At 41.2% G+C, this 17,789-nt stretch overlaps 1 protein-coding gene across 5 annotated transcripts in view; it reads left to right on the top strand.

The window, feature by feature from the left end:
* The window catches only part of cep112 (centrosomal protein 112), a 408,417-nt gene that overhangs the window by 21,003 nt on the left and 369,625 nt on the right, over nucleotides 1-17,789 (top strand). For all 5 annotated transcript variants that reach the window (XM_052032681.1, XM_052032683.1, XM_052032682.1 and 2 more), the window contains 2 exons: nucleotides 1,290-1,480; nucleotides 2,785-2,954. In XM_052032681.1, coding sequence (XP_051888641.1) covers nucleotides 1,290-1,480; nucleotides 2,785-2,954 — 361 coding nt within the window. The remainder of the gene's footprint in view (nucleotides 1-1,289; nucleotides 1,481-2,784; nucleotides 2,955-17,789) is intronic.

Genomic DNA, 17,789 nt, shown 5'->3' with positions numbered 1-17,789 from the left:
GAAAGATTTTGAGGTGATAAGATGCGAATCACTCACTGCCAGCCTCTGACTTGCTGTTGCAGCCAAAGTATTTATGTAGGTGATCTAGTTGAGTTTATGGTTAATAATGTAAATGGTACGTAATTTGGTGATAGTAATGCCATTGAACTTCAAGGGGAGCTGTTGCTGGAAGTCTGTCTCATTGGAAATGGTTATCAGCTGGCACTTTGTTGGCACAAATATTATCTGCCATATTTTGGTCAATGCCTGTGTGTTGTCTTGGTCTTGCTACATGCTGTCATTCATTGGCTGAACATTTACAAGTAGAACATTATGTAATCATCAATGAGCATCCCCACTTCTAACCTTATGATGGAAGTTCGTAAATGAAATAGCTGAAGAACTCCAGGAGCTAATTTGATTGACCTCCAAAACCACAATCATCTTCCTTTGTGTGAGGTAGGGTTTCAACCCTTGTAGTATTCTGCACTTTGCTCATTAACTTCACTTTTACTGGGGCTTGTTGATTTCAACTGGGGTCATTCTCACTGGAATGCTTTCGGGAATATTTTCCATCACTTTGCAGATGATTGAGAGTAGATAGGTCTGTAATTGCCTTGATTGGATTGGTCTGCGATTTGTGGACAGGATGTCCCAGAGCAATTATTCACATTGTCAGATTTGATATCTTCGTGATCATTGTATTAGAACAAATTAGCTGGAGGCATGATGAGTTCTGAAGCATAGTTCGTCAATACTGCAGCAGGGATTTTGTTTGGTCCTGTGGACTTTGCTGTGTTCAATACTGTCAGCTGTTTCTCGATACCATGGAATTGGCTGAAGACTGACTTCAGTGATAAAACATTTGACTTTCAAAGATGAAGGAAAAAATGGCCTTTGTGCTTTATTTTGTTTAGTTTCTAAAAGTTATGAAGGATATTTAGATTGTCAATCCAGTAGCCATATTCTCTGCTTGTTTCGCCAGAACCCATTGAATTAACTTGTACGTTTAAAAAGAAAATATTTATAACTCTTTAATTTGTAATTCCATTGATATCTATATTCACCTTGCTTGCTTATGGTCAGGTCTTGCCAATACCAGTTTGAGTCTGGTCCCCACCAAACATATACCAGAAGTTCAGGTATCAGTCTATATTTTAACCCATTTTCTCTCTTGGACGTGTGCCCTTGCAGAGGATCTGACCTGTGTATTCTCCCACTGCTTTAACATCATGACTATCTCAACTGTTATTGTTTACACTTTATTGGGAATAATTGTGGCTTTTGAAAATTCTGTCTTTATGTTATAGAGCGGCAGAGATGTGCATTGTGGATCAAGAAATTGTGTGATCCATCTGGAGCTGGAGCAGGAGTCATGGGACGGAAAAATCGTAACCTGTATGCCAAGCTTCTACTGCACATGCTTAGACGGGGAGTCCTTGAAGGGCCTTTCACACAGAGGCCAGAACCTGGATCTCTTAAAACACTGCCTTCTTACATGGTATGAAGAGGTCATCAAAAATTTATTTCTTAAAATACAATAATTTCATTCTTTATGAAGATATATTCTCTGTATGATTTTTGTGAGGTTATTGCAGTTAGTAATATTTTCATGAGATGTCACTGGTGCCTTTACTGTGGTATTAATGTGCATTTTATAAATGAATTTACAAAGAGTGTAGGTCTAGTATACTAAGAAGCCCTTTTGGAGCCAGGGCTGAACTTCAAACATGAGGTCTTTGCCCTTTTCTTTGTTCTGGGGGGTGAAGTGTATATACACATTTGGTTGTGTGCCAATGTCATTTACAGCATCAAGTGGGATCTGTTTGATTGTGTGACTGTACTGCCTTGCTGTAGTGTAAATGGACCAAAAATTCAAAAACTCCGGGTTTCAAAAAAGAGTTTGCTGCTGGAGCTGCTCCATTTTGTCCAGTTTGCTGAAAACTTGTGTACCAAAATATTGCTGTACCCAGGGTCAAATGTTATTAAACATATTCTATGACACATTTCTCTAGTTGCCTTGGCATCAATATATGTAGGGATTATACCACACCTGTAAATATGAAGCCTTCCCGATGCGTTCATCTATATATAGTATAACCTGTGTCTGGTTAAATCATTGCTTCTGTTTGTTGAAAAATAAGTTGGTGTATTTGGATACTACCCAGATTTCTCCCTCCACTGGATTTTGCAGTTTCTTTCCTTAGCTCCTGGATTTCTGGAAATTTATATTCATGTCCTGGAATAATTAAATTATATTTTTCACATAACTCCTCCCACATCATTTGTTTACCATGCCATTCTTTATAGGTTCTTCCATCAAAACAGTCTGTAATTAATATGTTACCTTTTTGTACCATCTGCCAGAAGTTGTGTGACCATGGCCCAGTAATTTTGATGCTGAATCAGAAATCCTTCAATGGAGTGAGATGTCAGTCTCTGCTTCCTATACAGTGGTTTGGGTCTTGTAATGTGCTGCCTGGGCAGTTCGAGGTTATACACCTTATTCTTCAATGTTGAGTGCATCGAATGACCATTAAACAGTGCAAGCAACTTGGAAATAAATCAGAGGAAACCATATTGAAGAGTGGTTTCTGCTCTTGGACACTGAGAATGTGTTTTATGAACCTCTTTAGGATTAAACATTTTGTCAGATTTAAAGAGAGAAAAAAAATGATACATAGAAATTCATTTGAAGATTGATATTAGCCCAGAGTTTGGAATTTACTGGCAGATAAAAGGTTGTAATCTCTGTCTCTTAGGACTGGAAGTTTCACTTAGTCAATTTCCTTTTATTAATTGTAGTCAATCTACTTCGATGAACCCAGTTTTGCAAAGCCACCTGAAAATACTGCTGAAGGAATACCAGAATGGGTGGCAGGTGAGCTAGGTGCAGGTGATTCAAAATCCAGTAGCTCCTGGAGAACCAGCTCTAAAGATGATGCATCTTTTGATTTTCCACAAGGTGCCCACAGGTTAGTGTTTATATTTTAAAATATAAATTATTTTGTGGTATGTGTTATCATGTTGGTCTTGCTACCCATCTAACCTTTGCTCACAGACTTCATGTGTAACCATTTGTAGACAATAGTTGAATGAATATAGGATTAAACCTTTAGATTGGTTCTGGTTACACTCATAGTTGTTGCCATCAATGAAGTAATTTTAAATGCAAGTTCATTTTCAATGAATACTTTGCCCAAGTTTAGAACTCAAGATGTAAACTAGTCTGTTTTGTACATGCTGCATGACTAGAGTACCTTTATACAAAGTAATAATTGTAGCCACAATTATAATTTTTTATTATGTATGTCAATATGGAACATAGAAAACCAGCTGACTGGTTCAAGGGCTTTGGTCACAAGTTGTTCAGCAACTTCAGACAAGATGGTCCTCGATTAAGGTTCCAGTCCTCACTGATCCTAGTAGCATCATGCTTGTTTACTGGGGATTCTGGTTCTGGACTGCTTTCAAGTAAAAAAAAATTATCAGAATAGTGTGACTGGATAAGCCTCTGCTGCAGTGACAAAGCTTGACAGAATTTCCATAGAACCATACAGCATAATACAGGCCCTTTGGCCCACCATGTTGTGCCGACCTTCAAACCACACCTAAAACTATCTAACCCCTTCCTCCCACATATCCCTCTATCTTAAATTCCTTCATATGCTTATTTAACAATCTCTTGAACTTGACCAACATATCAGCCTCCACCACCACCCCAGGCAGCGCATTCCATGCACCAACCACTGAGTGAAAAACCTCCCTCTGACATCTCCTTTGAACTTCCCACCCATTACCTTAAAGCCATGCCTTCTTGTATTGAGCATTGGTGCCCTGGGAAAGAGGTGCTGGCTGTCCACTATCTATTCCTCTTAATATTTTGTATACCTCTATCATGTCTCCCCTCATCCTCCTCCTCTCCAATAAAGCCCTAGCTCCTTTAGTCTCTCCTCATAATCCATACTCTCTAATCCAGGCAGCATCCTGGTAAATCTCCTCTGCACCCTTTGCAATGCCTCCACATCCACAGTACTCTTTCCTATCAAGATATAAATACGCAGAACATCCAAAATAAAAATAGAAAATTAAAGGTATTCAGCAGATTAGGCAGCATCTGTAGAGACAAACAGTTAACATTTCAGGTTAGTGACCTTTCAGAGCTGGAAAAGCGAGAAAACAAGTTTATTTCAATTTGCAGAGACAGTAAGGGGTACAGAGAACAAAGGGAATGACTGATTGGAGGGAGACCAAGATTGTCCAGGAAACAGTTGCATTTGGTGTGAAGAGAAGGATATGATTGCTTTTAATCACAGCTGATCAGTCTGGAGGAGTACAAATAGAGGAAGGTGAATGACGCCATAGAAATGGATAAACATTGATGGCATGACGGCATGCAAAACTCAGGAATGACTGAAAATTCAAAATACAGGAGATTGCTGGAATTATAAGAAGATTAATTAGCATCCGTGGAGAAAGAAAAACTGAGTTAATATTATATGACCTTGCATCAGAAGTGTTCAGTTCTGACAGGTTAATTATCTGAAATTTTCGTATTCATTGAGTCTAGAGGGCTGCACTGTGCCTAGGTGGTAGATTAAATTCTATTCCTTGAACTTGTACAAGGAGGAACGGAAGTAGGTCTCCTGGTCCCTCAAGCTTGTCCTGCCATTCAATATAATCATGGCTGATCTGCCCCAGGCCTCATTTCTTATTATGTGCCAGTTCCCCATAACCCTTAATTTTTCAAAAATTTATACTTCCTCCTGAAATACCTCCAATGATCTACCCTCCCAGGGTAGAGAATCCAAGAGATTCACCACTTATTGGAGGAAAAATACCCTCACACCTCAGTTTTAATTGACTGCCCTTTTATCAAACAACTATGTCCCCTTGTTCAAGACCCTCCCACTTGTGAAAGTATCTCAACATGTCCCCCAACATGCCTCCACAAGGCCAAGAACCAATCCTGGGTCCCACACCATTAGTCACATCCAGCCTGAAAAAGGCCTATTTATTCTGACTCTGTCTTAGAGTCACAGCACTACAGCACAGAAACAGGCCTTTCAGCCCACCTAGTCCATGCCAGTTTGGTTTTCTGCCTAGTCCCACCTACCTGCACCTGGACCATAGCCCTCCATACTTCTCATGTACCTATCCAAACGTCTCTTAAATGTTACAATCGAACCCACATCTACCACTTCCACTGGCAGCTCATTCCACACTCGCACCACCCTCAGTGAAGAAGTTGTCCCTCAGATTCCCCTTAAATATTTCATCTTTCACCCTAAACGTATGAGGTCTAGTTCTAGTCTCACCCAATCTGAGGGGAGAAAGCCTGCATGCATTCACCCAATCTATACTCTATAAGATCTCCCCTCATTCTCCTGCACTCCAGGGAATAAAGTCCTCACCTATTAAACTTGTCCCTGTAACTCAGGTCCTCAGTTACTGGCAACAATAGTGTACATTTTCTCTGCACCCTTTCAAGCTTATTGATATCTTTCCTGTAGATAGGTGACCAGAACTGCACACAATATTCTAAATTTGGCCTCACCAATGTTTTATACAACTTCAACATAACATCTCACTTCCTGTACTCTGCCCTGATTTATGAAGGTCAATGTGCCAAAAGCTCTCTTTACAACCCCATCTACCTGCAGTGCCACTTTCAAGGAATTATGGATCTGTATTCCCAGGTCCCTTTGTTCTACCACATACCTCAGTGCCCTACCATTCTGTGGAAGTCTTACCCTGGTTTGTCCTCACCTCACGTCTGCATTAAATTCCATCTGCCATTTTTCAGCCCATTTTCCCATCTGGTCCAGATCACACTGCAAGCTTTGATAGTCTTCCTTGCTGTCCACTACGCCCCTAATCTTGGTGTCATCTGTAAACTTGCTGATCCCATTTATCACATTATCATCCAAAACATTAATGTAGATGATAAACAATGGACAACCAATCCCTATGGCACACCACTAATCACAGTCCTGCAATCAGAAACAACCATCTACTACCACTCTCTGGCTTTTCCTACTAAGCCAACATTGAATCCAATTGACTATTTCATCCTGAATGCCAAGTGACTTACCCTTCTGGAGCAGCCTCCCATGTGGGACTTTGTCAAAGGCCTGGCTAAAGTCTATGTAGACAATGTCCACTGCCTTGCCTTCATCAACCTTCCTGGTAACCTCCTTGAAAAACTATTAGATTGGTTGGACATGACCTGTCATGCACAAAGCCATGTTAACTATCCCTAATCAGGCCCTGTCTATCCAAATACTTACACATCCTGTCCCTCAGAATATCTTCCTATAATTTACCCATGACTGATGTCAGCCTCACCAGCCTATAATTTCCCAATTTATTCTTAGAGCCTTTCTTAAACAGAACAATGTTAGCTATCCTCCAGCACCTCATCTGTGGTGAAGGACATTTTAAATATCTCTGCCAGGGCCTTGCAAGTTCTGCACCAGCCTCCCACAAGGTCTGAGGGGATACCTCAAGCCCTGGGGATTTGTCCACTCTAATTTGCCTCAGGACAGCAAGCAACTCCTCTTCTGTAATCCAGATATGGTGCATGACCTCACTACTCCTTTTCCTCAGTTCCATAGATTCTGTCTGTCTCCCGAGCAAACACAGACAAAAAACCCATTTAAAATCTCCATCTCTTTTGGCTCCATGCATAGATGACCACACTGATCTTCAAGAGGGCCGATTTTGTCCCTTACTACCCTTTTGCTCTTAATATAGCTATAGAAACCCTTTGGATTCTCTTTCACCTTGTCTGCCAGAGTAATGTCATGTCCTCTTTTAGCCCTCCTGATTTCTCTCTTAAGTGTTCTCTTGCATTTCTTATACTCCTCAAGCACTTAATTTGATCCTAACTGCCTATACCTGATATGCACCCTCTTCTTCTTTACCAAGGCCTCAATATCCCTCGATGACCAAGGTTCCCTAAACCTGTTAGCTTAGCCTTTTATCCTAACAGGAACATACATTATGTACTCTCAATATTTCACTCTTGAAGGTCTCCCACTTACCAAGCATATCTTTGCCAGAAAACAACCCATCCCAATCCATGCCTGCCAGATCCCTTCTGATGCCATCAAAATTGGCCTTCCTCTAGTTTAGAATCTTAACCTAAGAACCAGTCCTATCCTTATCCATAATTATCTTGAAACTAATGGAATTATCACTAGATCCAAAGTGTTCCCCTACACTCACTTCTGTCACCTGCCTTGTCTCATTCCCTCAGAGGAGATCCAGTATCACATTCCCTCTAATTGGGACCTCTACATTTTGATTAAGGAAACTTCCCTGAACACATTTCACAAACTCAATCCCATCCAGTGCTTTTACAGTATGGGAGTCCCAGTTAATGTGTAAAGTTAAAATCACCTACTATCACAACTTTGTTTTTCCTGGAACTGTCTGCTATTTCTACAAATTTGCTCCTCCAAATCCTGCTGACTATTGGGAAGTCTATAATATAGTCCCATTAACATGGTCATCCTTTTTTTAATTCCTCAATTCCACCCAAGTTGCCGTAGTAGTAGAGTCCTCCAGTATGTCCTCTTTGGGCACTGCCGTGACATTTTTCCCTGATGCCAGCCCTCCCCCTTTAATAGCTTCCCCTCTATCATGTCTAAAACAGAACCCCAGAACATTTAGCTGCCAGTCCTGCCCCTCCTACAACCAAGTCTGACTAATGGCTACAACATCATAATTCCACATATGGATCCATGGTCTAAGTTCATCTGCTTTACCTACAATACTCCTTGCATAGAAATAGACGCAACTCAGAACATTAGTCCCACCACACTTAACTTTTCGGTTTCCATCTTTCCTTGTAGTCTTAAGATCTACTTTCCCCACAGCCACTCTGGTTTCCAGGACTTGCTGTCCTGCCACTCTGGTTTGCACCCACCTGCAACTCTAGTTTAAACCCCCCCCCCCCCCCACCGAAGCAGCACTAGCAAACCTTCCCGCAAGGATATTGGTCCCCCTCCAGTTCAGATGCAAGCTGTCCCATTTGTACAGATCCCACCTGCCCTGGAAGAGAGCCCAATGATCTGAAAACCTGAAACCCTCCCTCCCGCACTATCTTCCTATTTCTTGCCTCACTAGCACATGGCACAGGTAGCAATCCTGAGATCACCACCCTGGAGGTCCTGTCTTTTAACTTAGCACCTAACTCCCTGAATTCACTTTGCAGGACCTCATCACTTTTCCTGCCTATGTCATTGGTGCCAACATGCACCACGACCTCTGGCCGCTCCCCCCACCCTTAAGAATGCTATGGACTCAATCCGAGCACCTGGGAGGCCACATACCATTTGAGAGTCTTGTTCTCATCCACAGTACCTCCTGTCTGCTCCCCTAACCAATGAATCCCTAATCACTACCACTTGCCTATTCTCTCTCTCCCCCCCCCCCCCCCCCAAATAGTATGTAAAATGATATACTTGTTATTGAGGGGAACAGCCACAAGGGTATCCTGCACTGACTGCTTATTCCCTTTCTCTCTCCTGACAGTCACCCAGCTATCTGCCTCCTGCAACTTAGGTGTGACTGCTTCCCTGTAACTCCTGTCTATTAATCCCTCAGTCTCCCAAATGATTCAAAGGTCATCCAGCTCCAGTTCCCTAACATGGTCTGCAAGGAGGTGCAGCCAGATGCTCTTCTCACAGATGTTGTCGTCAGGGACATAGGAAGTCTCCCTGACTTCCCACATCATGCAAGAGGAGCACACCACTGCACTGGGTGTCATTCCCACTGCTCTACCTGTGCAATAATAAAGAAAGAAAGAGAACTTAACAGAACCTCACCTTGGCCTCCACCTCTTGAGCCAAAGCCTCAGCTCCCCACTCTTACACTGACCCACTCACATAATGGCCACTCTGCTTCACCCTACCTGCCTTTTATTAGCTGAGCGGCCATGTACTTAGCCAATCAGAAACAACATTTTAAAATAAAAGCTGCTGGCTCCTCCCCTCTGCTGCTCTGGCTGCTGGAACTGCAAAAAAAGTCTTCAATGCATACTACACTTTCCCCAATGTCATGAGCTGTTATTTTGTGCACCAGCCTTTATGTGCACATTATATAGGCCTTCTGGAACTTCATGCTCATGACTTCTACAGGTCACTCTATTGTCTCAGCTTGTTGCATCTTTGAAGAGTTCCAACAAATTTGTCAGTCATAATTTACCATTAATAAAATGATGTGACTTGGTTTGAATCAATTAAGTTTTCTAATGATAAGCTATTACTTCCTTGATTATAGACACTAGCATCTTGCCAACCACAGACGTTCAACTGACAGGCTTATAGTTTCCTGCTTTTTGTCTCCCTCCCTTCTTGAGCAAGGGAGTAAAATATTGAGGGCACTGAGTACAGGAAGTGGGACATTATGTTTCGGTTGTACATGTCGTTGGTGAGGCCGCACTTGGAGTAATGTGTATAGTTTTGGTCAGCCTGTTTTGGAAAGACATGGTTAAACTGGAAAGAGTACAGAAAAGATTTACGAGGATGTTGCCAGGACTAGAGGGCCTTAGTTATAGGGAGAGGTTGACCAGGTTAGGTCTTAATTCCTTGGAATGTAGGAGAATGAGGGGCAATCTTCTAGAAGTGTTTAAAATAATGAAAGGCATAGATAAGGTGGATGGCAACAGTCTTTTTCCCAGGGTAGGGGAGTCCAAAACTAAGGGGCATAGATTTGGTGTGAGAGGGGAAAGATTTAAAGGGGACCTGAGGGGCAACTTTTTCATGCAGATGGTGGTGAGTATATGGAACGAGCTGCCAGAGGAAGTGGTTGAGGCGGGTACAATAGTATCATTTAAGAAGCACTTGGATAGGTAGGTAGAGAGGAGGGGCTTGGAGGGATATGGGCTGTTGCAGGAAATTAGGGCTAGCTAGGTGGACAGTGTGGTCAGTAGGGACTTGTTGGGCTGGGCTTGTATCTATGCTGTATTGCTCTATGACTCTATATGTTGGTTTCCTCCTGAAGCTTGGTGAGTTTTGATACCTCTGCACCCACTTCCCTTAAAACCCCTGGGTGCAAGCCATCGGGTCCCGATGACTTGTCTTTAGTCCCATTAGTTTTTCTAGTATCTCGCTCCTTTTCATAAGAATTGTTACAAGTTCTTTTATGCTACTTGAGACTAGCTTACCTGTTATCCTTTTGATATTTACACTAATTCAAAACACTGGATTAACTGATTTGTTGTTTCTTTGTTTTCTGTTATTAATTCCTTATGTCTCACCCACTAGGTGTTCCATACTTGCCCTGTCTACTCTCTTCCTTAATGTATATCTTGCTGTTTGTTTTGACATTACTTGCCAGTTTCCCCTCATAATTTTCACCCTCCTAACTGTCTCACTGCTGGTTCCTGAAAAATTCCCAGTCCTCTGGTTTGCCACAAGGTCTTGCCATTTTGTGAACCCCAGTTTTTGATTTAATACCTTTTTTCTTGACTTCCTTTGTTAACTGCTGATGCATTTTTCTCACGGAATCCCTCTTTCTAACTGGGATAAATTTCTGCTATGCATTATGAACTAGCTGTTTAAATATCTGAGATTGCTTATCCACTGATTATCCCTTAGCCTGTTTGCCCAGTCCACTCTGGACAGCTCTACCATCGTAAAATTGTAACTGCCCTTGTTTAAAATGAAGAGACTGGTTTTGGACTCTCAAAATATACCGTGAATTCTATTTTCTAGGGGGCCCTTAACCACAAAGTCTCTTATTAATCTTGGAGACACTGTAGTTGCTGGAATCTGGAGCAAAAAATAACCTGTTGGAAGAACTCAGCAGGTCAAACAGCATCCACAGTTGGCTCGTCTCTAAGAGACAATCTCTGGATTCCACAAAGTTTTCTACCATGGTACCGTTGCCTGTTTGAATGATCCAATGGATTTGCAGATTAAAATCATTCATGATAATTGCAGTTCCCTTTTTACATACCTTTTTGTTATTTCACCACTGGACTGAATGGAGGTGTTCTGCATAGGGGTCATCCGATCTATTGTTTCTCTCATGCAAAAGAGATGAACAGTGAATTCCTATTGCTCTGAAACATTAGCTCAATTTCACACTCCACAACTGTTGCCTAACCTGCTAAGGTGCTCCAGTATTTTTTTCAGATTTCCAGCATCTTCAGTTTCATGCTTTTCAAATGCTGAATATCTCATTTTGAATAGAGACATGAGACTGCAAATGCTAGAACCTGGAGCAATAAATAATCTGCTGGAGGAACTCAGTGGTCAAACAACATCTGTGGGACGAAAGGAATTGTCGATGTTTCAGGTTGAAACCCTGCATCAGGACAGGGTTTATTTTGAATCATTAGCTATTTTGGGCAGTGTCTTTGAATTGTAGTACAGCAGAGGGCATTGTTTTCAGCAGAAAAAATAATATAATTGGCAATAAATGAACCCAGGCAAATAAAATAATTGGTAGAGTGGAGACGTTTGATGTTTGCATGGTCCTGAGTCCGTGATTTTACTGTACTGTTTTATATAGTCTTTGAATTGAGATGAGATGTCACACAGCTTGAATTGCTTATCGAGTGGATCACTGTGGAACAAAATTTTCAGCGTTCAGGGGGTGGTTTTTTACACTTTCCAATCTCGAGGGTGAGGTCTGACATTTATTGATAGGGACCAACATGTTACACACATTGAGATTGAGGAGAGAAAAACTTGCAAGCATTAGTTGAATGCTTTGTAAAGTTTGACATTTTTGTCACTTGTTTCAGATTTGGTCAATAAAAGAGATAATGTTCCGGCAAGCAAATGAGACAAGGGAGCTTTCGGTTTAAGTTGTCACCTGCTGATCAAGTGAATCTTATTTGAAAACAGTTTTTCTAATTTGTAAATGTTTGATCAGTGTAGCAACTTATTCTAATGTCAAAAATACCTCCTGAGCCAGTCAACTTATGTCTGTGACAGACTTGCTGAATTTTTCTTTCTTTTTATATCTGTTTTTTGTTTGTATCGCTGTTTCCTCCTGCTTTGTCTCCCAACTCAGGTTCCCATTCCTTTCCCACTCCAGTATAAATCCTGCCAACAGGACTAGCAAACACTCCTGTGACTACGCTGGTTCTGGTCACATCTGTATGTAACCTGTCCTGCTTGTGAAGGTCCTACCTTCCCCACAATGGTCCCAATGATGGATGCATTTCACTGTGTGTTTCAATGTACATGTGACTAATAAAGATATCTTATAAATCCCTCTCTCCTGCACCAATTCTCCAGCCATGCATTGATTGGTTCCATTCTCCTGTTCCTACATTCACTGGCGTCTGGCATAGGAATTAATCTTTTGTGTATTCAATTGGTATGTCATTTCTTTGTTTCCCATTACAAATTCCCATAATTACTGTAAGGGACCTACATTTGTTTTTGCTAGTCTTTGTCTCATCAGTTTTTGTACTTTTTTTTATTATATACTCTCTGAGCTCATTCTCATACTCTATTTTAATTGACTCTTTTTGTCATCCTCTGCTAGCTTGCTCCCAATCCTTGGGTTTGCTGCTTTTTTATCCACTTTATATTTGTCGTCTGTGGATCTAATGCTGCTTTTAATTTCTTATGTAAGCCAAACTAACTTCCCTGTTTTATTTTTCCTCTCGACAAGAATGAACAATTCATGTAATTCATCCATGCACACTATGAATGCTAGCCATTTACTATCCACTGTCAATACTTGAAGTTCGTTTCCCCAATCTATCATAGCCAACTTGTGGCTTGCTTTATTTGGATTCAGGACCCTGGTCTCGGAATCAATTCTCTTGCTTTCCACCTTGAATGAAGAATTCTATTGTGTTATAGTTGATCTTCCCCAAGGGATCCCATACCATAATATTGTATCATGAGAAAGGGTTAATTAATAGTGCTGAGTCTAGGATGGCTTGTTTTCTAGTTGGTTCCTCAGCATATTGGTCCAACAAACCATCACAAGCTCATCACTGGAATTTCATCTTTTTGTTTTGTTTTGCCCAATCAATATGTAGAATAAAGTCACCTATACCAATAGTTGAATCCTTGTTGCCTGCATCTTTGATTTTCTATTAAATGCCATCTCCTACGTCACCACTACTGTATAGGCATCTGCATACAACCCCCTTGGAGTTTCTTCGCTTCACTCATAAAGATTTCACATCATGATCCTTCCTCGCTATTGATTTCCTTTTTTTTTACTAACAATGCTACCCCGCCTCCTTTCCCTTTTTTGTTGTCTTTCCTAAATATTGAACACGCCTGGATGATAAGTTCCCATCCTTGGTCAGCCTACAGTCATGCCTCTGTAATTGCAGCCATATTGTACCCATTTACATCTGTCTGCACGATTGACTATTTTAACATATTATGAATATTCCATGCATTGGGACAATGTCTTTCAAAAGCTGAAGGCACAGAGATCAAGACTTAGAAGCAAACAGGGCAATAGTGCAAGATGCACTATTGTCCTGTTTGTTTCTCACTCTTGATCTCTATGCCTTCAGCTTTTGTCCTTTTGTTTCCTGTCTTTCCTTTCTATCCTTATTTCCTTCTCAGTCTCCCCAGTTAAGTTTCCATTTCCCTACCATTCTAGTTTTAAGACATTCCCAAAAGCATTAGCAAATGCACCCATGAGTACATTGGTTCCAGTCCTACAGGATGTAATTTATTCCATTTGCACAGGTCCCACCTTCCCCAGAAGCAGACTTGGTGTATCAGGGATCTAAATCCCTACCTCCTGCACCAATTCTCCTGCCACATATTCATCAAGTCTATTCTCCTGTTTCTATATTCACCAGTGTGTGGCACAGGACATAACCTAGGAATTAAATGTCTTTTAACCTCCTTCATAGAACATAGAAAATTACAGCACAGTGCAGGCCCTTCAGCCCACAATGTTGTGCCGACATTTTATCCTGCTCTAATATCTATCTAACCTTCTCTCTCACATAGTGCTCCATTTCTTTATCATTCATGTGTCTATCTAAGAGTCTCTTAAATGTCCCTAATGTATCTGCCCCCACAACCTCAACCAGCAGTGCTTTCCATGCACCCGCCACTCTCTGTGTAAAAAAAAAATACCCCTGACATCCTGCTTATACGTTCCTTTCCTCCAATCATCTTAAAATTATGCCCCCTCATATTAGCCATTTTCACCCTAGGAAAATGTCAGATGTGGACACCCAAAAACAGCCGTTCCCAATTCTCTCTAGTTCCTGCCTAATACTCTTGTAATTTGTCCTGCTCCCACTCTCCTGCAAGTTCCATACTTATCTTTATCTATAGCTACAGTATCTTAAAACTTGAGGAGTTGTGGTCACTGTTCCCTAACTGTTCTCCCACTGAAAGGTCGGTCACCTGGTCAGGCTCGTTACCCAACACCAGGTCCAGTACGGCCCCTCCTCTCGTTGGACTATGTACATATTGATTTAAGAAACCCTCCTGGATGCACCTAACAAATTCTGCCCCATCTAATCCTCTTACACTAAGGAGGTCCCAGTTTATATTAGGGAAGTTGAAGTCCCCCACGACAGCAACCCTATTAGGTTTACACCTTTCCGTAATCTGCCTTCATATCTGCTTCTCAATGTCCTGGTGGCTATGCAAGGGTGGGGGTATGTAGCATAATCCCATCAGAGTGATTGCATCTTTCTTATTTTTGAGTTCTACCCATATAGACTCAGTGGACGAGCTCTTCATTATGTCCCCTCTGAGTGTAGCTACTATATTGTCCTTGATTAGTAGTGCAACTCCCTCCCCCCCAGTTCTTTTACCTCCCTCTCTATCTTTTCTAAAACATCGATACCCTGGAACATTAAGCACCCATTCCTGTTCCTCTCTCAAACAAGTCTCTGTTATGGCCACAATATCGTAGTTCCATGTACTGATCCATGCTCTAAGTTTATCATCCTTATCCATAATACTCCTGGCATTCAAATACGCACACTTCAAATTGTCTGCCCCATCTGGTCTATTACTTCGTTCCTGCCGGTTTTTACTGGCCCTGACATCTACCTTCCTCTCAATCCCTCCATTTTCTGACCTGGTGCTCTCGTTCCCATCCCCCTGACAATCTAGATATGAAGATCAACAAGAACAAATGGCTATGATATATGTTGCTATTTATATTTTTAAACAATTAGCCACACCACTATTTAAACTACTTCACATATAATCAGATTTTATTAAAATTTAATGAGATGCTTCCTTCAACAAATATTGGTTTGTGTCTGTTTATTTTTAACTTGCAATAGGTTGCAGCGGGAAATAAATTGAGCAAGGGCTGATGTAATAAACATTTCACTGTGGCAAAATATCCTTGGAAATCATGGTAAAATCAGTGTGTTTAGGGGAAACGTCTAAAACTCCAGGATAGATTTTCATAGCCAGGTGAATAGATGTGTTAATCTCAAGTTTTAGTGCTGAATGCAGCCTTGCTTGGAGCTGCCCTTATGGTTTGGATCATGTCTTCGTAACAAGAGAAACAGCATCTTAATAACCAAAACAAGGCAAGCTATTTCTATATTTTGTACTTCTGAAAAACAGATAAGCTGAATATGGTGTGCAAGCTAGATTGTAGTTGTGTAATCGTGAGCTCAATTTATTGCATCAAGTAATTATTGGAAAATTCTACCAAAGTGTAAGTGGGCTTCATAGCACTTGTTTGGGTGCTGTAGTTAGAGTTCTATGCACAGTACGTGGGCACATTGTGTCTTCCACTGTGCGCAGAGTAGGGAGATTGTGATATTGGTCCTTTGTGCAATACTGATTTGGTATTGGTATTGGTTTACTATTGTCATTTGTACCGAGGTACAGTGAAAAACTTGTCTTGCATACCGATCGTACAGATCAATTCATGCCACAGTGCAGTTACATTGAGTTAGTACAGAGTGCATTGATGTAGTACAGGTAAAAACAATAACAGTACAGAGTAAAGTGTCACAGCTACAGAGGAAGTGCAGTGCAGGTAGACAATAAGGTGCAAGGTCATAACAAGGTAGATTGTGATGTTAAGAGTCCATCTCATCGTATAAGGGAACCGTTCAATAGTATTAGCACAGTGGGATAGAAGCTGTCCTTGAGCATGGTGGTATGTGCCCTCAGGCTCCTGTATCTTCTGCCTGATGGGAGAGGAGAGAAGAGAGAATGACCCAGGTGGGTGGGGTCTTTGGTTATGCTGGCTGCTTTACCGAGGCAGTGGGAAGTGCAGACACAGTCCATGGAGGAGAGGCTGGTTCCTGTGATGCGCTGGGCTGTGACCACAACCCTCTGCAGTTTCTTGCGGTCCTGGGCAGAACAGTTGCCATACCAAGCCGTGATGCATCCAGATAGGATGCTTTCTATGGTGCATCGATAAAAGTTGATGATTTAATGTCAAGCCTGAAAAATTGGACCTCAGTGATCCAGATACTGCTGTGTGTTAAGCACCCATGGACAATTCTGCTTTTAGTAATGGGAAGAACCCACTCTTCCTCCTCCATATCAACTATTTGCAGACATCATTGATTTTTTTTTGCAAGTTTGTTCATGATTGATGGGAAAGAGATGCTTATGTTAATGAGCTGGTATTTGAGTTTGCAGGTCTCTCCTGGTTAATGAAGGGGTTAGGTTCTGAATGAACTCTAAGTTGTATGAAAATTCATATAGCAGGAGGTACAGTAGAGCCTTAATCTTAGCATGGGATACCAGTTGCTCGGATGAGAAGTCAGAAGCTAGTCAATCTCCTCCCAGCAATGATGCAGTAAATCAAAAGCAAATGATGCTCATTTTGTTAAACTGAAACCTTTATAAGTCATTCATCCAGTGGCCATTGTTGCCAGATGGATGAAAACAGGTATTTAAGAGAGCTTTCCTCCCATTTTAAATAGTTTGTTTGCTTCACAGACCCCTCCCTAATAAAATGATCAAAATGACTATCAAATGTTACAGGTTTCATGGTCCTGTGTTTGAAAGAATTTCCCTGAATGTGTTTCTTACCCTTTGTTGTTGTAAACAAAACCTTTGTTGAGTGACAAATTAAATAAAATAAAATTCATTTGCTTTAGCAAAAATTTGTCAAATGAATACTCGCTGACTGAGGGAGACCTGTATTTGGGGTGCATGTGTGTGTGTTTTTGTTTGTGTGTGTGTCATATGGATGAATAGCTGGTAATATATGGGTAAGAGATATGATTGTGAGGCTTGGAATAGCTGTAAATGTGAGAGGATGTGGTGGGACATTTGAATATTGGGTCTTAGCCTGACTGATAGTGATTACTCCTGGGTGAGTGTATAGTTTCTCATTTCTTTAGGGTGAGGATATCTCTGGAAAGGCCAGTGCTTATTGCCCATTCCTAATTGCACCTGAATTCAGTGACTTGCTCAGCTATTTTTGGAGGATTTAAGTGTCAACTACTTGCTGTCATATAAAGACCAGAGCAAGTAAAGATGGAAGATTTTCTCCCCGGAAGGACATTTATGAACCAATGGGTTATGTTGTCATCATTCCAAAGGCAAGTTCTTTACAAATTCCAGATTATTACCAAATGAGATTTGAACACTCGTCTCTGGATTGTTAGTTCAGGGTTCTGACTTACTGGGTATCTTGACCACTGTGCCCCCACCTTACTGTAGAGAAGAAAGTTAGGCTTGTGGTACAATTAATGCATGGCTACATGTGTGAGAAGATTAAACTTGCGTCACTGTGTCCATGTCTTTGGGAGTTGACTCCTTACATTGACCTTGAATGGCCATCTCTATTTACTCACTAAGGTTTTTCCTGTTCTCTCTGAGGTAAGAACTTTTTTCTTCATTCAACAAGGCCTT

This window comes from Pristis pectinata, chromosome 18, assembly GCF_009764475.1.
Source record: "Pristis pectinata isolate sPriPec2 chromosome 18, sPriPec2.1.pri, whole genome shotgun sequence".
In the NCBI taxonomy this organism is placed as follows: domain Eukaryota; kingdom Metazoa; phylum Chordata; class Chondrichthyes; order Rhinopristiformes; family Pristidae; genus Pristis; species Pristis pectinata.
The sequence above is the reverse complement of the archived record's forward strand: the minus strand, read 5'-3'. Positions and strand labels throughout refer to the sequence as shown.